The sequence below is a fragment of the Xyrauchen texanus genome, chromosome 6 (genome assembly GCF_025860055.1).
Source record: "Xyrauchen texanus isolate HMW12.3.18 chromosome 6, RBS_HiC_50CHRs, whole genome shotgun sequence".
Classification (NCBI taxonomy): domain Eukaryota; kingdom Metazoa; phylum Chordata; class Actinopteri; order Cypriniformes; family Catostomidae; genus Xyrauchen; species Xyrauchen texanus.
Window position 1 is genome coordinate 46,341,241 of NC_068281.1, and position 24,464 is coordinate 46,365,704.

The 24,464-nt window shown below is 39.7% G+C and overlaps 2 protein-coding genes across 2 annotated transcripts in view; one reads left to right on the forward strand and one right to left on the reverse strand.

Moving 5' to 3' along the window:
• On the forward strand, positions 1–23,193 carry LOC127644545 (gastrula zinc finger protein XlCGF58.1-like). The gene is made up of 3 exons (XM_052127748.1): positions 1–173; positions 11,869–13,014; positions 19,814–23,193. Exons 1-3 carry the CDS (start codon positions 26–28, stop codon positions 20,656–20,658), a joined length of 2,139 nt encoding a protein of 712 aa, XP_051983708.1. The 5' UTR covers positions 1–25; the 3' UTR covers positions 20,659–23,193.
• Positions 1–24,464, reverse strand: part of LOC127644572 (gastrula zinc finger protein XlCGF7.1-like) — a 224,837-nt gene that overhangs the window by 85,322 nt on the left and 115,051 nt on the right. The window lies entirely within an intron of this gene.

Here is a 24,464-nt window from a genome sequence, read left to right on the forward strand (position 1 = left end):
TGAAGATGAAAACAACAGTGCATAAATGAGGAATAAAAGTTTACCAGTTAATGTCTACACAACATATATGGAGTGTGTTAAGATGGAGACTGTGTTTGTTAAAGAGGAGAGTAAAGACATGAGTGATCCTGAACCATGTAGAATGACAAATGAAGATAGTGAGGTACTAAAAGGTTAGTATCCATTCCTGTTATTCATTGTGACTATTTAGGAACATTAAAGAAACATCAGAAACGTTTTGACTTTTCAAAATATTTTAGATTTGATAGCATTTATTTGAGAACGACAATAATACAATTTAGCATACACAAGATCACAGAGCTAGCTAATTACCTTGACCTTTTTTTGCTCTTCACTATTAAATGTGGGTTCACTTTCATTCCTTGAGTAAAATTTGTTGCCCTTTTTGACAAAAAAGTAAAAAAATTTACTGTGTTTATTTTAGAGAAGAAACTGTATTAATTATGTCATCTGTTATAGTTTGGGCTAAATGTAATGTAGAGCATATTGAAACTCAATTTTTTTTAAAGAATTCCATGGTATTGCATGATCCCGGGCTACTATATTTTGAAAAATTTACATTACAGTAAGTTTAGCCTTACACATGGGCATAGAATATGTGGGGGATGCGAGGGACGTATCCCCTTCACTTTTGCATGGGGGATTTGTGTTTACGCTGTATCTTTCTTACTGCAAATGTGTAAATGCAAAAGTAAAAATTCACAGGTCAATCACGTGATTCGTTAGATTAAAATTTGTATCGATTAACAGACCTAAAAATATATATCTTATAGATTTATTTTTGTCTTGTGCTTAACATTCTGTCCCCCTCACTCTTGAAATGATTGCTACACCCCTAGCCTTACTGGCCAGACTTTTGACAACATCTAAGCATTATACAACTGAAAAACTAAAAAGATATTAAAGGGGTACTCAGAGTTCTCTAGCAAGCATTAGAATTGCTCTCCTTCGTGTTCTTTAAGTATCGATGTGTGAGTGGAGTTAGACGCTATACTGCCGTCTTTCAACGTGGATCAGCGTGATCATTTCTAAAGACAGTTAATACCTTTATTAGAGAACCGCTTGGCATAAAATAAACCTCAATTATATAGCTATACAGAATGTCATGGTAAAGGATAGGTTAGAATTGTTTTTGATGATCAAATTTAGCATGTCCATGAATACTGTATTTGAAGAACTTGTTTTGTTTCTAAGCAAACCAACATCATGGTTTACTCAAAATCCACAACAATCACTGTGCCAAGCTACTAAAGAAAGAAGCGTACCATTTCATAGAGGTGGTGAAAGATGGCCCCCCTTATATTGGATTAATATAATATGGAGTCACAAGCCTTTTGCCCATGCCCAAGAGGAAGCCATGCGCCTTGTGAAGTGGGCTTTAACCCCCGAATGGCGTTCCAAGCCTTGTGATTCATATGATAATTTAAAAGCTTCTACAGTTGAAATAAGAAGTTTACATACATTTATGTTGAAGTCATTAAAACTCATTTTTTAACCACTGCAGATTTAAAGTTAGCAAACTATAGTTTTGGCAAGTCGTTTAGGATATATACTTTGTGCATGACATGAGTCATTTTTCCAACAATTGTTTACAGACAGATTGTTTCACTTTTAATTGACTATATCACAATTCTAGTGGGCCAGAATTTTTCATACATTAAGTTAACTGTGCCTTTAAGCAGCTTGAAAAATTCCAGAAAATTATGTCAAGCCTTAGACAATTACCCAATTAGCTTCTGATAGGAGGTGTCTGAAATAAAAGAGGTGAAATAAATAAAAGCTGAAATAAATCATTTTCTCTACTACTACTTTTTTCTCCCCCAATTTGAAATGCCCAATTCCCAGTGCACTCTAAGTCCTCATGGTGGCGTCACCTGCGCGTGCACATCACCTTTCCTCCTCGACTGCCTGTCAGACTCGTCATCTTGTGCCTGTGTCACACGTACAGTGGAGAAAATGTCTGAGAGAAGCGAGGCGAGTGGGTCTGACATAAGTGAGTGTGTGTGTGTGTGTGTGTGTGTGTGTGTGTGTGAGTTAAAGCAGTGTTTCTCAACTGATGGGTCGTGACCCAAAAGTGGGTTGCAGGTCTATTCAGACTGTGTTGCGGACAGCAGGGAAAGAACAATGCCATGGTTCTCCCATTGAAGTTATTTTGGCCCCAATGATGGCCTTTTTAGGACTGCTGAGGCAGATTTAATGATAATCTCGCAATCAGTTGAAGGCTTCTCATCTGCACATTCGTACAAGTGTAACGGAACCAGCTCGTGATCTTATCTGCTCTTCTGTATGGCGTGCGCATGCAACAAACAGGGCTTCCTCGATATTGTGTGACCTCAAAACTGATGTGATCAATTTCATTCTAGTGAGACTATTCTAATGTAAATGGTCTGCACTCGTTATATAGCGCTTTTTTTAACCTTTGAGGTTACCAAAGCGATTTACACTGCGTCCCATTCACACACACACACACACACTCCTACACCAGTGGTGGGAGAGCTGCCATGCAAGGCGCTAGCCTGCCATTGGGAGCAACTTGGGGTTTAGTGTCTTGCCCAAGGACACTTCGGCATGTGGAGTTGTGTGGGCCGGGAATCAAACCGCCAACCCTGCGATTGGCAGCCGACCCGCTCTACCAACTGAGCCATAGCACAAAGTAAAGTGTTACAAACAGTAGGCAGCCCTGACATAACAAACAGCACTGAGGAGGACAAGAGCAACACTGTGCTATGTGCTAATTATTTCTTCATTATACATCATCACCTTTACAAAATTGTTTCACGATTTTACATGAGTAAAAGTAACTGTTATATTTTGACAATGCTATAATTTCATATTAAATAATCTAAAGTTAGAATCTATTAGAACGTCTCGGTTACTGATGTAACCTCCTTTCCCTGATGGAAGGAACGAGATGTTGTGTCGATGAGTTGACACTAGGGGTCGCTCCTGCGGAGCCCAGACATCTCTGATCTTGAGAAAAGGCCAATGGAAATTGGCGTGTGGAATTTGCATACCACTCTCTCGGACATACGGGTATAAAAGGAGTGCTGCTGCAAACACACATTCAGATTTTGCAATGAGGAGCTCGCTGCACAAGTGTTTGTTTGTAGCCTGCTTAGGCTGCTTAGCATTGCTTATTCTGTTTCTCAGACGTTCATCGTTATATTCATCGTTATATCCTTTGTCATTTTACCGCGTTTCAGGTTTTTCCGCTTTTCTACTGGTTCGTTTGCATGTATTTTACCTGTTGCTGCTGGCACCTAGCTAGAGTCTGTGTTTGTAGTCTGCTAGTTTTTTAGCATCACTTATATATCTGTTTTCAGCCTTTAATCCTTAACATCTGCCATTTTTAAACGCGCATCAGGTTTTTCCTCATATTATTCTCTTATCGCGATTCAACTGCACGCATATTCCACCAGCATCCGCATTCTATTTTTATTGTGATTAAACTGCGTGCATTTTTTTCAGCGTGCACACCTTTTTTTTCTCCTCTGCGGTACACAGATTATTGCATCAGTCTCAAAGCACCACTTATCAAGAACAACCAACAACAACAAACAATTGTGTGAGGGATTCACACCAATCTCAAACCCTCACCCTCACCGCTCAGGAACAACCAACAACAACAAACAATTTGCGGTAAGTCATGGCATCCGCTCATGATATTTCTTCCTGCATTGTATGTCACATGTTTAGAATAGCCTCCTCCGTCAGCAGTGAGGGATTCACATGTGATAAATGTAAGGAATTAGTCAGGCTGATGGAGAAGGTTAATGAGTTAGAAACTCGCATCCGAACGCTAGTGGAGATCAGTGAGAAAGAGAATCCGATAGATACTGTTTAGGATGCGAGTAGTACAAAGAGCAACATACACACTTTGGTTCCAGCTGTAGAGCCCTTGCAGCAGGGCATTCGGGTGAAGTCTCGGCGGCATACTCGCTCAGCAAAGAGACACAACTCTCCCTTTCCTGTTAAGGTTTCCAATCAATTCTTCCCACTCAGTGATACACCCACTGAGAATCATGTGGAAAGAGCCCTTGTTATTGGCGATTCTATTGTAAGGAACGTGGAAATAGAGACTCCAGCCACTATTGTTAATAGCATTTCAGGTCCCAGAGCATCTGACATCAAATAAAAAAAGTGCTGGCTAATGCTAAATGTAGATTTTCAAAAATTGTTATCCATGTCGGCACTAACGATGTCCGGCTTCGCCAGTCGAAGATCACTAAAGATAACGTTAAAGAGGTGTGTGAATTTGCAAAAACTAAGTCAGACATTGTAATATGCTCTGGTCTCCTCCCTGCTCATCGTGGTGATGAGGTTTGTAGTAGATTAGTGTCATGGCTGGATGTCTGAGTGTTGTCTGAAGAATAAAATAGGATTTATATACAATTGGAAGAGTTTTTGGGGTAGACCTGACCTGCTAAAGACAGACGGACTCCATCCCTCCAGGGAAGGTGCCGCTCTGCTCTCTAGTAATTTGGCTCATAGTCTTAATAATGATAGTATTTCACTAACTGGGGCCCAGGTCAGGAAGCAGACAAACTGTTTAATCTGAACGTCTGCTAGCTGCCTTGAGACGTCACACAGGTCACATCTACTACAACACATAGAGACTGTATCACCTAGATATCTCATAGAGACTGTGTCTGTTCCCCGAACTACCAAACACAATACCCTCACTAAATCATTTAGGAAAAAATTGATTAAGGTCAAACTTGAACAAAACAAACATTAAAAATACACATCAAATAAAAATAGGGCTAATAAACATTAGATCTCTTTCTACCAAAGCACTAATTGTTAATGAAATTATTACAGATCATTGATTGGATGCGCTCTGTTTGACTGAATCCTCGCTTAAACCGGATGAATATATTTGTTTAAATGAATCTACTCCCCCAGGTTATTGTTATAAACACGAGCCTCGTCTGTAGGGTCGAGGAGGTGTTGCTCCAATTTACAGTGAAGTTTTTGGTGTTACTCAGAGGACAGGATATAAATGTAAGTCTTTTGAACCAATAATGCTTAATGTGACTCCGTAAGATATAAATAAAAAATCTCTGTCGTCTTTTGTCCTTGCTACAATGTATAGATCACCCGGGCCTAGGTGTTTATTCAGTACTGTGGCTAAATTGGTTAGGAATAAAGCCTCAACAGAACCACATATTAAATCGCAGCACAAGAGTAATGACTTCATGAATTTCTTTACAGATAAAATCGAAATAATCAGAAATAAAATTGGAATTATGCAATCATCTCTCATAGCACCTCAGAAAACAGTGTCTAATAATTTTCCTCACGTGCAACTTCAATCCTTCTCTGTCATAGGTCATGAAGAGCTAACAAAACTTATTGAAACATCAAAAGCCAAAATGTTTGTTAGATCCTATACCAACTAAGCTCTTAAAAGAGGTATTTCCTGTAATTTCAGAACCTCTTCTTAATATTATTAACTCCTCGTTATGCTTAGGACATATCCCAAGAAGCTTTAAAATGGCAGTTATCAAACCGCTTATTAAGAAGCCACAACTTGATCTTGGAGAACTGGCTAATTATAGACCGATTTCAAATCTCCCGTTTATGTCAAAAATACTAGAAAAGTTAGTATCCTCCCAAATATGTTATAAATATTCTAAAGATAAATAGTATATACAAAGAATTTCAGTCAGGATTTAGGCCTCATCACAATACAGAGACTGCAACTATCAGAGTTACAAATGTTTGCTCTTATCATCTGATCGCGGCTGCATTTCTCTTCTAGTGCTTTTAGATCTTAGTGCTGCATTCGACATTCGATAGATTATGACATTCTTTTAAATAGGCTAGAGAATTATGTTATCATTTGTGGAGTTGCATTAGCATGGTTTAGGTCATATTTAGCAGACCGCTACCACTTTGTCTATGTAAATGAGGAATTGTCAAACCAAACAAAAGTCAAATATGGAGTACCATAGGGATCAGTTTTAGGGCCTCTGCTTTCCTCCTTGTATATGTATCCCTGGGAGATATTATCAGGAATCGTGCCACAGCAAAAAAGTTTCCACTGCTGTGCCGACGATACACAACTTTTTATTTCTTAAAAATTCTCCAAATTAGCAGAGTGTATCAATGAATTAAAAGATTAGATGGCCAGAAATTTTCTTCTACTCAATTCTGACAAAACGGAGGTACTAGTTATTGGACCAAAAAACTCAAGACTAGATTTCCATCACGTTCATTACGATCGCAAAATTCTGGCCTGTTAAAAGTTCCTAGAATATCAAAATCCACAAAAGGAGGTAGATCCTTTTCATATTTGGCTCCTAAACTATGGAATATTCTCCCTAACACTGTTCGAGATGCAGACACACTCCCTCAGTTTAAGTCTAGATTAAAGACTCATCTATTTAGCCAGGCATACACCTAATTTATCCTCCAACCCACAATTAGGCTGCTTTAGTTTAGTCTGCCGGAACCAGAAACCAGAACCAGGTCACGATTTATAACTCTGCAATAAATTGAATGGCATCTATGCTTATATTATTTTATTTGTTTCCTGTCTCAACCTCGGGACTCCTATCCTCACCGAAATTACCGGCCAGGTTGAACTGCGTTTCACATCCCTGATCTCTGCCTGCATCACCTCGGTCTATTGATGGAGGTGATGGAGGTGAACCCATGGAGAACATCACATCGGGGGCGGGTTTTTGCCATGGTTGGGCACGCGGAAGTGGGAGGCGTGACGGGGAATGGGAGGTCCGAGGAGGTGACCAGGCAGAGAGGGTCCAATTGATGTCCCCATGTCGCCCCCCAGTGCTAACCAACCCTGTCTCATACCTGTAGGTAGAAAGACTGAGTCGGGGAACCACTGGAAGCCACTTACGAAGGCGAGCCGCGACCACAACGTAGCCATGGTCATGTCCTCGCAATGAGGGCATGAACCATCCATGAACGCTGACTCCGCGTGGGTAGCACCCAGGCACGCAAGGCAGCGATCGTGTCCGTCAGACGCGGAGAGAAATCGACCGCAACCAGGAATTACACACAAACAAAAGGGCATCTTGAAAAAGACGCTTTCCTTGGTGCCACTCTTTTAGAGAAATATAAACACTTTGTGACTTCAACGCACATGTGGGAAATGACAGGGACACCTGGAAAGGCGTGATTGGGAGGAACGGCCTCCCCGATCTGAACTCAAGTGGATGTTTGTTATTAGACTTCTGTGCTAGTCATGGATTATCTATAACAAACACCATGTTCGAACATAAGGATGCTCATAAGTGTACATGGTACCAGAGCACCCTAGGCCGAAGGTCATGATCGAATTTGTAATCGTGTCGTCGGATCTGAGGCCATATGTTTTGGACACTCAGGTGAAGGGAGGGGCAGAGCTGTCAACCGATCACCATCTGGTGATGAGTTGGGTCAGGGGGTGGTGAAAGACTCTGGACAGACCTGGGAAGCCCAAGCGAGTAGTGCGGGTGAACTGGGAACCTTTGGAGGAACGTTTCCGGCTGAGCTTTTCAGGCATCCCTGCGGAGGTTGGGGACATTGAACCTGAGTGGGCAATATTCAAGGCTTCCATTGCCGAAGCCGCGGTGGAGAGCTGCGGCCTCAAGGTTTTAGGTGCCGCAAGGGGTGGTAACCCTCAAACACCATGGTTGACACTGGTGGTCAGGGAAGCCATCCAACTGAAGAAAGAGGCCTTCCGGGATTTGTTGTCCCGGAGGTCTCCGGAGGCAGTTGCAAGGTACCGACAGGCCCGAAGGGCTGTGGCCTCGGCCATGAGGGAGGCAAAGCAGTGGGTGTGGGAAAAGTTCGGAGAAGCCATGGAGAAGGACTTTCGGTCTGCACCAAAGTGTTTCTGGAAAACCGTTCGCCACCTTAGGAGGGGGAAACGGGGAACCATCCAAGCTGTATACTGCAAAGATGCGACGCTGTTGACCTCAACCGAGGAGGTTATTGGGCGGTGGAAGGAACACTTTGAAGAACTCCTAAATCCCAACATGCCCTCTATGCTAGAGGCAGAGCCGGAGGTTGATGGGGATCAGATTCTATTTCCCTGGGGGAGGTCACTGAGGTAGTCAAACAACTCCGCAGTGGCAAAGCCCTGGGGATTGATGAGATCCGACCAGAAATGCTGAAAGCTTTGGATGTGGAGGGGGTGTCATGGATGACACGCTTCTTCAACATTGCGTGGAAATCTGGGACCGTGCCTAAGGAGTGGCAGAACGGGGTGGTGGTTCCCCTCTTCAAAAAGGGGGATCAGAGAGTGAGTGCCAACTACAGGGGTATCAACTTCTCAGCCTCCCTGGTAAAGTTTACTCCACGGTGCTGGAGAGGAGGGTTCGGCCGATTGTAGAACCTCTGATTGAAGAGGAACAATGTGGTTTTCGTCCTGGCCATGGAACGACAGACCAGATCTTTACTCTCACAAGGATCCTGGAGGGGGCCTGGGAGTATGTCCATCTGGTCTACATGTGTTTTGTGGATCTGGAGAAGGCGTATGACCGGGTCCCCTGGGAGAGACTGTGGGAGGTGCTGCGGGAGTACGGGGTGGGGGGGTCCCTTCTTAGGGCGATCCAATCCCTGTATGTCCAAAGCGAGAGCTGTGTCCGTATCCTCGGCACGAACTCAAGTTCATTCCATGTGGGGGTTGGTCTCCGCCAAGGCTGCGCTTTGTCCCCAATCCTGTTTGTGATATTCATGGACGGGATATCGAGGCGTAGTCGGGGTGGGGAAGGTGTGCGGTTCGTTGGGCTGGGGATCTCATCACTGCTTTTTGCAGATGATGTTGTCTTCATGTGATCATCGGTCCTTGACCTTCAGCTCTCACTGGATCGCTTGGCAGTCGAGTGTGAAGCGGCTGGGATGAGGATTAGCACCTCTAAATCTGAGGCCATGGTTCTCAGCAGGAAACCGATGGAGTGCGTACTCCAGGTAGGGAAGGAGGTATTGCCCCAAGTGAATCGGGGCAGTGGGGGAGGTATTGCACTCGCTCTATCGCAACATTGTCACGAAAAGAGAGCTGAGCCGGAAGGCAAAGCTCTCGATCTACCAGTCAATTTTTGTTCCTACCCTCACCTATGGTCATGAAGGCTGGGTCATGACCGAAAGAACTAGGTCGCGAGTACAAGCGGCCGAAATGGGCTTCCTCAGAAGGGTGGCGGGCTACTCCCTTAGAGATAGGGTGAGGAGCTCAGTCATCCGTGTGGAGCTCGGAGTAGAGCCGCTGCTCCTTTGCGTCGAAAGGAGTCAGTTGAGGTGGTTGGGGCATCTGGTAAGGATGCCCCCTGGCCACCTCCCTAGGGAGGTGTTTAAGGCACGTCCAGCTGGGAGGAGGCCTTGGGGAAGACGCATGATTAGGTGGAGAGATTACATCTCCACACTGGCCTGGGAACGCCTCTGGGTCCCCAGTCAGAGCTGGTTAATGTGGCTCGGGATAGGGAAGTTTGGGGCCCCCTGCTGGAGCAGCTGCCACCGCGACCCGACTTCGGATAAGCAGTTGAAGATGGATGGATGGATGGATGGATAAACTCTTAGTGTATTCCGTACCAATATTTTTTGCCTTTGCCGGTCTTTCTGCCTTCTTGCTTCTTAAATTTTTCGCTTCTTTGGCAGTACAGCTATTGAATATCCTGTTGTCTCTGCTTCGAAAGCACGATAATAAGAATGTTCCATTGTATTCTTTTTGCTCTTTGCAAAAACACTGCACTAAGCATAGCCACGCCAATGAGCGTGAGGATTTTCTTCTTCGACGTTTAGTGAAAGACGGTGGACCGTGTAATTTCAACATGGCAAACACATTGAAGGGGCGAAACACATTGAAGGGGTGACCTGCACCATGTACTGTATAATAAAAACCATTCAGATCACTCTTCACAAAAATACAATTCATTCATTAATATGTACACATTTTTAAATTAGCCCCAAATTACCGAATGTGTCACAGTTTGTCTCCACCGCGTTCAAGGACTCTTATTTTGAAGTTTTCTCCTGCACTACATTTCCCAGAATCCACTGCCCTAATCACTTTATCGTTATCCCCACTTGTATGCCATTCCCTCATTAGTTTCCATGTGTATATATATCCTCTAGTTTTGTTCATTATTTTTCAGTCATTGAATCGTGATGTTTGAAGTGTTACGTCTGAAGTGTTACGTTGTGTTATGGTAGCCTGTTGAGCTATATTGTTGTTTCTACTCCAGCGTCTGTTCCACTCCAGTGATTGTAATTAAAAGTTTGAAAGATTCTACTCCTGCATCTCCTCTCTTCCTCTTCCGCTTCTTGGACACCAAATGTTGCCGAGTGCACCTTTAATAGAACAGAGAAGGGAGCATCATATATTAGTATTGCTCGAATGATGTAAGATTTTATTTTTATATTTCGCTTTTGATCCTTTTAATCACATTTTAGATTGTGTACAAATGTACAAATTTCACATTCTATCAATTTATATGCGGCATGAATTAGCATTTTTAATAATGATACAAGCTGTTGTCACTGTTTGAAATTTCATGCAAATTGAAAGGTTGGAATCTAATGAAAATTGAATTCATAATTATATTATAAAAATAATAATTTATGTGCTACTATACTGTATCAAAACAAAAACAAAAATACAAAGCCCTAGCATAGATTTGTTAAAGATTTGTATTTGTTCTTTTTTTTTTTTTCATATTTACAGTGTTTTCTGAAGTTAGCATATTTCTCAGGGTATGATTGTGCCTTTTTAAATATGTATTTACACACATATTACTCTTACTACATTACAACATTTTATAACATGTTTATATGCACTTGTGCGATTTATATTGAGTCTACATTTATATGTATTACAAGCACTAAATCTGTACTGTCTCTTTAAGAGAAGTTTTTACAATTAAGTGAGCACATATTAATGGGGCAAAGAAGTTGCACAGGTGTTTTTCTCTTATCTATGCAATGTATGATTAGAAATAATGTTTTGTTTTGATCATCAATTGATTGTAAATAACAATGGATATTAAAATAGAATTGAAATGAAAATGGGGAGCCTGGGTCTCTTCTTTGGACACAAAATACACAGAACGAAGGAAAAGGAAACTTTTACTTGTATAATGTGTATTGACTAGCTTGTAGTCTTCTAATTCTAATTCTAATCTACACACTCTCGAGTTTTGCGACACGTCCAACGGGCGCGTTACTGGTAGACTTGCTTTAAAATGGAGAATGTTGTGAAAAAGAACATGGAAAAGTTGTACCAAAGTCAAAGAGTTGACATTGTTAAATGCAGTGCCATATCGCAGCTGATTTAAAGCAATGGCAAAAGCGTGATCACGACGAATCCGGGCCCACTGCAGCCAAATAAGGTCAGTTTCCTTCAGGGGGCACACTCTGAGACACACCGCGGTGTAAAAAACGAACAGTCCCTAACTCACCCTATACTTGACAAATTTACCCAAATATGGCTGGACAAATTGACGGTTTGTCAGAACTCATCGAGCTCGGGTCAGGTTGAAAACCTCTATTGCATGTGTAGAATAACCAAATAGTAATTTTGCTATTCGCATAGTGGCACATCGAACAGTTGACCATCCGTGCACATCCCTAGCATAAATCTTTATTAGGTGCTTTTGCTCGAAAATGTAAATATCTAATTAGCTAAGGCTGGATGTTTATTTATAAAATCATTCTGAAATGTATGATAAGCATTGAGCGTGTCACATTACTGCCGTTATCTGCCAATTAAATGGAAGTACCTCAATGCACAAAAGTCGTAATCTCTGTTGCTTTCTGCCATTTAAACTGTGGTTCATTTGAACTTGCTTTCCATTTGACTTTTTTACCCTTTAAATTTATTCAAACAATTTATGTTTATTTTAGACCTGATGGAGGTGAAAGTGGAAAGTCAAGAACTAAATGAAGTGGAAGAAAAACATCAGTATCAGAAGCGTCATACGTACAAAACCGAAGAACAACCTTGCTCACAGACTGAAAATAATCTCTCACGAAAACAACCAGCAGCCAAAAGTTGTTTTACCTGCCTCGAGTGTAGAGTGAGTTTCTCATCTAACTCACAACTTAAAATGCACATGAGAATTCACTCTGGAGAGAAGCCTTTCACTTGCACTCAGTGCGGAAAGAGTTTCACACAACAAGGAAACCTTAAGCGGCACATAAGAGTTCACACTGGAGAGAAGCCTTTCACATGCACTCACTGTGGAAAGAGATTCAAAGATCAATCACAACATAAGAGTCACATGAGAATTCACACTGGAGAGAAGCCTTTCACGTGCACTCAGTGTGGAAAGAGTTTCACAGAAAAAAAAGACCTTAACCGTCATGTGAGAATTCACACTGGTGAGAAGCCTTTCACATGCACTCTGTGTGGAAAGAGTTTAGCAGATAAATCACAGCTTAAGATTCACCTGAGAATTCACACTGGAGAGAAGCCTTTCACCTGCCATCAGTGTGGAAAGAGTTTCACAGAGAGAGGAAACCTTAAACGCCACATAAGAATCCACACCGGAGAAAAGCCTTACATATGTCTTCAGTGTGGAAAGAGTTTCACACAAGCAAGCCATCTCACAGTTCATCGACAATCTCACTCTGGATTGAAGCCATTTAACTGTGATCAGTGTGGCAAAAATTTTAAGTCGGAATCACATCTAAAGAAGAAACACCTGAAAACTCATGCAAACGAAAAGCCTTACCTGTGTTCTTTTTGTGGAAAGTGTTTTTCACAGCTGAACTATTTTAAAAATCACCAGATAATACATACCGGTGTGAAAGTTCATGTTTGCTCAGAGTGTGGGAAAGCCTTTAGGAGAGTCGACGAATTAAAAATTCATCAAAGAATTTATACAGGAGAAAAACCTTACAAGTGTTCACATTGTGGAAAGAGTTTTGCTCACTCAGGAAACATGAAAAAACACGAAAGAGTGCATACTGAAGAGAAGCCGTACCACTCCACTTCATGTGGGAAGTTTCACCCATTCCAGTACTCTACAGACTCATGTAAAAAGCATGGTAAAAAGTTGACTCTTCAAAAAACACTCTTAAAATGATATGTACCTACAGTGCATCCGGAATGTATTCACAGTGCTTCACTTTTTCCACTTTTTGTTATTTACATTTATGCATTTGGCAGACGCTTTTATCCAAAGCGACTTACAGTGCAATTATTACAACCTGGAGTTAAGTGCCTTGCTCAAGGACACAATGGTGGTGGCTGTGGGGTTAGAACCTGTGACCTTCTGATTACCAGTTATGTGCTTAGACCACTACTACACCACCACCACCACTCCTACAGACATTATAGATGTGACATATAGATATAGAACAGACATTATAGATGTGTTGCATATTTCTCTATCATTAATTAAACTAAAGTGCTAATTAATTTGGCCAGTAGGAAGCTATTCCTACACTTCTTTCTTGCAACATCTAGCTTACATCATCAAGTTACATTTGACCTCAGCTAGTCGGAGAGCCAGTGCATGCTAATGTTAATGTTAGCATTGTAAACCCATGTGTTTGGGTTACCTGGAGACTAAATCCATCATGAAATATTTCAGTTTGATTCACCATGTCCACCACTGCTCACAAGAGATGCGAGAGATGTGTACAGTGTCGCTGCAAGAGCTGATCTCCTCACAGGTGTAAAAAGTCAAATACAATGGCAGCCAAGCTTTTTACCATGTCTGTGACATGCGAGAAACACCAAAGGCATCTTGTGCAATTTCGCTCATTGTTGCAAAATATTTAAAAATTGTTTTCAGGGGAAGGAACTGTAAAGAAATGCACGATTAAGATGGCATGTCAGATTCTTGAAAAGTCTTGCAAATACTGCTAATGTTTCTATGATGCATGGAACTGGTCAGTGTGTGTGTGTTGCAGGGCTGGTGTGGTGCAGAAAGATCTAGAATTAATGCACTGAAATGTTTTTCTTGTATCCAGTATTTTTATTGATGATATTTGAATTTCGGCGATAATATTTGGATTTTAACTATTACCTAAACTAATACCTGTTTTCTAGGGTAGTGTTGAAAATATTGAAAATAGGATCCTTGTTTGGACATTTGTGTGTGTGTGTGTGTGTGTGTGTGTGTGTGTGTGTGTGTGTGTGTGTGTGTGTGTGTGTGTGTGTGTGTGTGTGTGTGTGTGTGTGTGTGTGTGTGTGTGTGTGTGTGAGCGTGTATTTATCACTTTGTGGGGACCAAATGTCCCCATAAGGATAGTAAAACCCGAAATTTTTGACCTTGTGGGGACATTTTGTCGGTCCCCATGAGGAAAACAGCTTATAAATCATACTAAATTATGTTTTTTGAAAATGTAAAAATGCAGAAAGTTTTCTGTGAGGGTTAGGTCTAGGGGTAGGGTTAGGTTTAGGGGATAGAATATAAAGTTTGTACAGTATAAAAACCATTATGTCTATGGAAAGTCCCCATAAAACATGGAAACACTACGTGTGTGTGTGTGTGTGTGTGTGTGTGTGTGTGTTGTGAATGTAAAGATAAATCAAATTAGATACATTTTCTTGGAAATGTAATTTGAAGTAGGATTGCTTGTCAGTTGAACATACATTTGCCCATTTGAACTGCCTATGTAAGTTTTAGCAAAAATGCAAGTGATACAATCATAAATTATTTTATAAATATTAATGAGATATTTGAATATAGTTAATAAAGTATTTAAATGTCTTAGGTCAGTTAGGATCACTACTTTATTTTAAGAATGTGAAATGTCAGAATAATAGTAGAGAGAGTGATTTATTTCAGCTTTTATTGTTTTCATCACATTCCCAGTGGGACAAAAGTTCACATATACTTTGTTAGTATTTGGTAGAATTGCCTTTAAATTATCAACACCTAATAATTCTGTCCAGTCAAGAAACAAGAGCCAAAAAAAGTTAGACCTGCCCTCAGTGTGGAAAAACTTTCAAACTAAAAGTACTCATAATCAGTCACTTAAGTATTCACACTTTAGAGAAGCCTTTCAAATGTCTTCGGTGTAAAAATTATTTAAAAGTCATGAAGACTTTTGAGAGATTGATTTTGGCCTACCTGAAGGACATCACTGGACCCCTGCCGGACCCCCTTCAGTTTTCTTACCGAGCAAACAGGTCTGTGGATGATGCTGTAAATATGGGACTGCATTATATCTTGCAACACCTCGACAGACATGGGACTTATGCAAGGATCCTATTTGTGGACTTCAGTTCAGCCTTCAATACCATCATGCCTGATCTTCTCTCAACCAAACTGACCTAGCTCTCCGTGCCCACCTCAGTCTGTCGATGAATCACCAGCTTTCTGACAGATAGGCAGCAGCTTGAGCTGAACATGCTCAAAAAACTGGAGAAGATAGTGGACTTCAGGAGACCCCTTCAGGAGACAACCCCCCACCACCACTACCACCACCCTCAAGCCATTTTCCTCATGAACAATTAAACTGCTTTCAGGACTCCCCCATGGTGCAATAATGTTAATAAATATCTCATGTACATACACCATTCTGTTATATGTCCTATTATTTGTATGTCTATTTATACTCTTACCTTGTTTTATATTCTGTCTCACTGTAATGTTCTGGGTGCACTTGTTTCTCCTATCACCAATAAATTCCTTGTGTAGATGAGAACAATAAAGCTCTTTCATATGTATATGTGTGTGTGTGTGTGTGTGTGTGTTTGTGTTTATTACATTTAATAATTTATCTCTCCTTAATCCCACGCTATTGTTGTGTACATTGTTTTATTATTCATTATTCATTTTGTGATTTAAGAAATAGGTTAACAGACTTTTATTTTGATTTACCTAACAGTCGTCTGTTACTGTGACGTCATAAAACCGCGCCGCGACACGTTGGTCTTCTCTTTTCTGTTGTTGCAGGGTTTAAGGTTAAAAACAAAACAAATCTAAACGTTCAAAAGTGTTTCAAAGCTTTACAAATGTGTTCAAAAACATAGGTAATGTTATTGAAATAATTTTGCGGTTGTGTATGAAGTGCTAGAATAGTTAAAGTTTTGGTGTTTGTTTGAAGTGCATTTACAGAATTTTTTACATTCTGTCGGTAAATTACTTGATTTAATGTGTTCTGTGTGTTGGTTTAGCAGAGATGTGGTTACATACAGAGTTACATGAACACTTATTCTCCCTATATTTGATGTATCAGACTGTTGGATGTTCATGTGTGAATGTTTCTGTGTCTCTTCTACAATTCGATTCCTTAAATATAATAATAGTAATAGCATAAATAATAAATATAATATAAGATAGATAGATAGATAGATAGATGCATTTTTAAGTCCCCACTGCAAGTTTTGTTATTAATAATGTTTAATTTCAACCAATAAACACAAAGATAATTGAAGATATAAAGATATTTATAGTGTTAAATCCTGATGTGGGCCTAAAAGTAAGCAATTAAATTGTTTAATTAAGGGTTAATGTAATTTTATAGATCATCGGCAGATATATTTCAGTGCGAGTGGAATTTGAGAGAACCCTGACATTTGACTGTAGCCTTAGACCCATGAGAATTAAAAAGTTTGCGAAGTCTTTTCATGTTACTTCCTTCATTTTCCTAATTTCTGTCTTTTTATTGACTTATACTAAGTATACAAATACAGCAAAAAAGGAAAAAATATGTAAATATGATAATGAATACAGAACTTTTTAAAATCTGACATTTATTTTGAATGTTGGCAGGTCTGGTCATCACTACCACACAGTTATTGTGGATCCACTCCTAAATCAATTCAGCAATAAATGCTCTGAATATTCCTGTCATCTTTGAATTGAAGAAGAGTTTCCAGAAGAGCAGGACAAACTTCAAGTGTGTCAACAATTTCTGACATACTACTGCAAAGATGGATTTTATTAAAGAGGAGAGAGAGGACATGGGTTATCCAGAACCACACAGAGTGAAAGATGAAGTAACTGAGGAACAAATAGGTTTGTGTCCATTCTTGACTACTTATTAATAACTGCTGACGTGTGATTTGAATATCTCAGACCCCATTTACACCTGGAATTAAGATGTGTTCAGGTGATCTGATCACAAGTGGTCGGCGCTAAATACAGGTGTAAACTAGGGATGTGCGAGACTAGTTGTGCTAGTTGATGCTGGAATTACTGGTCTTTAAGTAATTTTCCCTATTAAACTGTTCCAACATTTTTACACATGAATCAGAGAATGGTGGTGGTTTAGTGGGCTAAAGCACATAACTGTTAATCAAAAGGTCACTGGTTCGATCCCCACAGCCAAAACCATTGTGTCCTTGAGCAAGGCACTTAACTCCAGGTTGTTCTGGGGGGATTGTCCCTGTAATAAGTGCACTGTAAGTCGCTTTGGATAAAAACATCTGCCAAATGCATAAATGTAAATTAATCAGAATGAGCTTTATTGCCAAGTGCTCTCATGTACACAAGGATTTGTTTTGGTGATTGGAGAAATAAGTGCACGCATAACATAAAAGTGTGAATATAAAAGGTAATAATATAAATAGACATACAAATAATAATACATATACACTGGCGGCCAAAAGTTTGGAATAATGTACAGATTTTGCTCTTATGGAAAGAAATTGGTACTTTTTATTCACCAAAGTGGCATTCAACTGATCAAAATGTATAGTCATGATATTATTAACGTGAAAAAATTACATTACAATTTCTTAAACTACTTCAAAGAGTTCCCATCAAAAAATCCTCCTGTGAAGGGATTAATGGAAAGGAGGAGGCGAGAACTGGCTTGACAATATAAATCATATTTTAATTATAAACTTAACCAAAAAGACAAACACACACAGGTGTCAGACTGCTGGCCGTAAATCTCTCTCTCACTGCTGTCCTCGGTCTGCCTTTATCCCTCTCGGAGGCTTGATTAGCCTGATGTCCACCACTGTCGGGTGTGCAGCATCACTACCCGGCCCACCCTCCGCCCTGCCACACCTCCACTTTGCAGATTCTTGGCATTCTAGCTGTCAGTTTGTCCAGATACTCAGGTGACATTTCACCCCACGCTTCCTGTAGCACTTGCCATATATGTTGCTGTCTTGTCGGGCACTTCTCACACACCTTACAGTCTAGCTGATCCCACAAAAGCTCAATGAGGTTAACACTCTTTTCCAATTATCTGTTGTACAATGTCTGTGTTTCTTTGCCCACTTTAACCTTTTCTTTTTGTTTTTCTGTTTCAAAAGTGGCTTTTCCTTTGCAATTCTTCCCATAAGGCCCCTGAATCTACTCTTTACTGTTGTACATGAAACTGGTGTTGCACAGGTAGAACCCTCCCCATCTCCGCACACCACTCTGGGAACGAGGATACTTCATCCGACTTCCATCCCCTCAAAATAACCTGCCTACCAATCATCACACTGGTCAAAACCCAATTTTTATGTACTTATCCTCCAAATTTTTGACCTCAACATATCCAAAAATACAGAGTCTGTGGCAGAACATAGAAAACTTTGCACCTTCAGCCAAAATTCTTGGATCTTACGACACCCCCAGAAAACATGGGTGGTGTCTCCATCTTCTGAATGGCATCTTCAGCTGACAGGTGTATCTTTAAGACCAAGACTATACAATTTAGAAGGGGTCCAAAAAAATCTATGTAAAATCTTAAATTGCATAAGGCGAACCCTTTGCATCTCTAGATGCAGACTTGCCGTTTTTTAGAATCCTAGCTCCGTCCCCCAGCTCCGTCCCCCAGACTCTGAATTAGCAGAGTGTAATACACTGATGCCTCATGACCCTTCCCAAAAGCAGCAATCACCACTCCCAGAGTATCTGCCACTCTAAGGGGGTGCGTGCTACTCCCAAAAACAGTGCAGAGCAGGTGGCGCAGCTGTAAATGCTTATAAAATTAAGATCTGGGAATCCCAAAATGCTGACTAAATGTGATCTAAATATCTCAAAACTCCACTATCATATAGGTCACCGAGTGTATTAACAAGATTTTTGAAGCTGCATTGGGGTGTCCTCTGCCTTTCAGAACTGTACTACAGTAGGTATAAATATATGTTGGGTTTATCTGACTCACACCAAAGCTTTTTACTTTCCTTACTAGGTTCAGATGTCGCATATATTTAAAACAAATATATCGTTTTGTATTAGAGGTGAAGCTCAATTTATTGTCCAGATATGTAACTGTCAATTTGAAACTATTGACTGTTTCAGGAGGGTGCTTATTTATTGCTACTGGAGATACTATGACTTGTTTTTAATACTTATCCACAGTTCTTCAGTTATAAGATGCACCATTTCAGTAAAAATGGGGCGGCTGTGGCTCAGGTGGTAGAGCGGGTCGGCTACTCATCGCTGGGTTTGCGGATCGATTCCCGGCCCACATGACTCCATATGCCGAAGTGTCCTTGGGCAAGACACTGAACCCCAAGTTGCTCCCAATGGCAGGCTAGCGCCTAGCATAGCTCTGCTGTCATGTGAGTGTGTGTGTGAATGGGGGAATGGGACACAGTGTAAAGCGCTTTGGTAACCGCTAAGGTTAAAATAAGGCACTATATAAGTGCAAACCATTTACCATAAAACATCTTCTCACTTCATATATTGATCCAAGTTTTCTCCATTGTCCTTGTGCAGGAGGCCCACCATTTCCATATCATCAGCATATTTAAAAAGATAAAAATTGAACAGATCATGAATTCACTGACGGAGAGAAAATTATATCTGTGAAAGGATACATCCATAAGTGGCCCCTCTACTAACAAAACATTAATCTGACACATTGTTTGACTAATTTTCTTTTTATTTCACATTTGTTGCCCTTAAATTGATTTCTGACGATTAAATGTTTCTTTCAGGCCTAATGGAAGTGAAAAACGAAAGTCAAGAACTGAATGAAGTGGAGGAGAAACATCACTATCAGATGCCTCTTGATTCTGTAACTGGAGAGAAATCGTTTAGTTGCTCACAGACTGAAATGAATTTCTCACAACAAACAAGCCTTGACAACCATATAAGAGTGCAATCTGGAGAGAAGCCTTTCACATGTCCTCAATGTGAAAAGAGTTTCAAACAGAAAAACAACCTTAAGGAACACTTAAGAATGCACACTGGTGTGAAACCTTTCGTATGCCCTCATTGTGGAAAGAGTTTCACACGCAAATATTATCTTAACAGTCACGCAAGGATTCACACTGAAGAGAAGCCTTTTCCCTGTTTCCTGTGTGGAATGAAATTCAAAGATAAAGTAAACCTTTATAAGCACAGGAAAATTCACACTGGAGGGAGGCCTTTCAAATGCCCTCAGTGTGGACAGGGATTCACATATTTAAATAATCTTCAATATCATCAGAATTCAAAGCACTCCGAAGCAAAGTCATTTAACTGTGATGAGTGCGATAAAAGTTTTAGCTCTGAATCAGACCTGAAGTCACACCTGAAAAATCATGCAAAGAAGCCCCATTTGTGTTCCTCTTGCGGAAAGAGTTTTTTGTGCCCGCACCGTTTTAAAGCGCACCAGAAAATTCATACCAGTGTTAAAATTCATGTGTGCCCTGAGTGTGGCGATGCCTTTGGAGGAGTCGGCAACTTGAAGATACACCAAAGAATCCATATTAAAGAAAATAAGTGTTTATACTGTGGAAAGAGTTTCACTCATTTAGAAGCCCTGAAAGCACATGAGAAAGTGCATATTGGAAAGTAGTCATAGCTCTAGCCTTCATGTGGGAAAGAGTTTCGCCCAATCAAGTCCCAATGAGCTAGGTTCATCTTCATGTCCAATGCTTTAAAAGTGTGTAAAAACTGTTAAGAATGAAATGGTAGTTTTTGCAATAAATCAATATTATTTTATTGTGTCAGAGGCCTACCCAGTCAAGTAGTAACCAGACAGTTTTTGAAAAGATTAAAGTTTTTGTCAAAATCTTGATTTTTCGATTTTGGTTGCTGTAAGATGATGTTAGTACTATCATGAAATTCAAACTATAAAATTTAGTTTTGCTCTTTAATGCAATGTGTTTAATCACACTGTCAGTTCAGATGGGAGCGCTATATAGCATCTCTCCTCCAATCAGCGCTCCTCTTTACTGCAAAATTACAGCACAAAAAACACAATCAAATGGGTCATTGAAAGACACAATGCCACTGGCTGAAATGATCATCTCTGATGTTATATGCGAATCTGCATTTCAGCCGAAGGAAGACGCCAATCATAACTATCACTAAGCCGTGTACATACCTCAGGAATGTTATCTGATGTCTACCATTTGCCAGCTTGATAAAATGAACTGTAGAGCAAAATATCCATCACTTTCAGAGATTCAGTTTATACTGATACAGCTCATTGCAAAGAATTGAACTACTTCGTGCTGGGGGATGCACAATCTGTGAATGGAATCATTACAGTCAGTTTTATGACGGCCAGCATTCAAATGATTATATCCTGGCAAAGATTTAGTATAAAAACTTAATTTAGGATGAAAGCATAAAAATAATTTCATTGGAAAGCTAAAAAATGTCTTTTTACTTAAGTGCATGAAACTCTAAATGTGATTCTGGGTCAATGAGACTCAAAATTATGGTGCAGCTCACATATATGTAATGAATAATTGATGATGGACCACCAATTATTTGGCCTTTGCATTGTTGTACATTTATTATTCATTATTTTATTCTGCTTGTATGACAGTTACTGCACCCCAAAACATCTTTTAGGGTTTTATCTCAGGACATTTTCAGGTTTGCCACAAATATTAATAATTAAGATATTATAGAAATTGTTTGTCATTCTTAATTGGTTTACTTACCCAATGTTTTATCTGGTTATTTTGCTGTCTTAGCCTGTACGGCTCTTTGAAATAACTGAGATATTTTGTATAAGTGATTTGGAACAGTTATGGGGTCAAGACCTGGACCAACTTAATAGATGTGCGTCTGTCTTTAGAGCATCTTTCAACAAATAAGAATGTATACATTTGTACACAGTATATATAATTTAAAGGAAATGGATTTTGGTTATTCCAGGGCATGGTTGAAAATAATTGTCATTCATTGCATCAAGGGTTGTATCATGTAAAACCTGTAAATATCCAGAAATTAAAAAAAAATAATTTTGAGGTATTTTGAGAGATTTGAAAATCTCTCAAAATGTATAGTGAATGTAATTTTGCTAATTTGTAATCAAATTAAAGAAAAATAAATACATTTAAAAAAATCTTAAATAAACAGTATAATATAATGTCTTAATTTTAAGGATTGGTAGGCTAATGTATAGGAATAAGTCTAAAAGAGAACCCTTTCTGTAAATAATCGTGCAACTCGTCCATTCTTATCACAGATATGTTAAAAACATTATATATATAAACATACTCAATTGTCACCATGTTTCCGAAAAGATTTGTTAAAAAATATATTGGGTGCATCTGAACAAGTTATTCAGCAGCAACTGTGATACAAGTGTGTAATTTGTTAGGACTTCCATTCAGATCCAGCTGGTTTCAGTTCCTTTTCATAAGAACTGAATAATTTGAGAATTCACTTTTGAAACGTACAATATTGATGTATTGACCTGTTTCAGTGACATCACTTTTTCCTTGCAGCTGCCATTTTTGTGACCATCAGGAAGAAGCAATGGCGATGAATGGAAAAACACCCATCAAACAATATCAAGATAAACATCAAACATTGCTATATATATCCATGCCCCAGGAAAAGTGTATACAGGTCTAAAGACAGCACAAAAATGGCCAAATTTGAGTTTCGCTGACATTTAAATATATTTATAAATGATACATCTCTGTACACCAGCCAGTCTGATGTGTGTCCGGTACATCATCGTAGACATCTCTCATTCAGAAGTTTTCTAGTCTGATTTGGTAACAATTACAAAACATCTGATGATCCTGTCTATATGAAAGAGCTGCTTTTAACTCATTAAGAACGCACAGAAAGCAAACAAGGTATTTGCATTAGTGTATATGACTAATAATTGTACATTGTACTCTGGTGGTGCACATAAAGTCTGTGCTTCATTATCTTATGACGTGTTTTTTATTAACTAACAGTATATACATATTACATTATATATTGACATTATAGTATTTTTTATTTATTTCAAAACTTCTTGATACAGTCTGGGTGTTATGAATTTAATATCATCCTATGTGCATTTCCAGTTTAAGTGTATATGTTAGAAATAAAATTGTCACGTGTACTGATAACTGAGCTGTTTGAATAAATTAGCAAAAACCTTAAGTGTATTATCCCTGATCTCCCCCTTCATTGCTGCTTGACTGGTAAATTGAAGCCATATGGCTCAGGTAAGTAAGCAACATGATCTCTTTTTCAAGATTTATAAGTAGAAACAAACAAATAGAAATGGCTTTTGTTGCATCCCACAGGGCAGCACACTGGTAAATTGGTTAATTGAATTTTGGTCACAAACATGACAGCGTAGTCAATAAACGATTATATCACTTTAACATCATTTAACTTTAATATGATAAGCCAGTTGTATCTGTCATACAAGTGTTGTTTTACATAATTAAACCAAGTAGATGTTGGTGGGCAACGTTTAAAACTAAAGGATTTTGTACGACCTCTAAAATTAATGATCAAGTTTATTTGAATTTCATCCCAATTTGTTTGCAGAAGTGCACATAGATGCAGTATCCTTTTATATGGCTGATTAAGGCTTTGGTTGGTATAAATCGTCTATGTATTCTATTATAAGAAAGCGTTGTTTATCCTATGACCAAGATGTTACTGAAGTATCCCATGTCTTATTGTAAGAATTGGTAGCAGCTGTACAAATCCTCACGGTGGTGAGATGAGGGGCTTGTGTAGGTCGGGGATTGCCCATGGAATGGCCAGGATGTGGGCGGGGTCTGGCAGTCGCACATGTTTCCGTTAGAGGTTTAGGGGCGTTGAGTGTGAGAGGAAGGTGGCGTAGCCTCCAGGCAATTAATCTAACTCGCACTGGGGATCCAAAAACGGGCCCGGCGACGCATCTGATTTGGCTGGTACCCTCCCCAGTGTACTCCTGGACCTGCCAGCACAAATGGAGATAGAATAAGGCTCCTAGAGGAGAAGTGAGCTGTACATTTTAAAGGCTGCGATGATGAGGCTATTCACATCAGATGCGCCTCATCATCTGCTGCCCAAACGAGGCTTATTAACCCTTGTGTTGTCTTAAAGGTCAACATTAAAAAAAGTGAAACATTGCCTTTGTTCATATTTCCATGAAAGCTGTACACCACCAGGGTACAAAGATTGTCTTAGGGTAATTTTTGACCCAGCAGTTATAAAATAATTTACACACCACAAAAACCACAATGACACACACATGAGAAATTGAGATAATGTGTGCTACTGATTGAACTCAGACAAAACTAAAACTTTCTTGTGCATGTGCAGTATCTCCCCTCCACAACCCCACACATGACTCAAGTTCACAGACAAAATAAAAACAATTTCAGACAAAATAAACATTTCTTGGAAGTAGGGGTGTGATGA

Bases quoted from the DNA above. Each gene is read 5' to 3' on its own strand.
- LOC127644545 (XM_052127748.1), top strand. From the start codon at position 26: ATGAGGAATAAAAGTTTACCAGTTAATGTCTACACAACATATATGGAG. The intron at 174-11,868 runs GTTAGTATCCAT...TGTTTATTTTAG, and splicing joins AGATAGTGAGGTACTAAAAG to ACCTGATGGAGGTGAAAGTG. The intron at 13,015-19,813 runs GTAAAAAGTTGA...TGTTTCTTTCAG, and splicing joins AGACTCATGTAAAAAGCATG to GCCTAATGGAAGTGAAAAAC.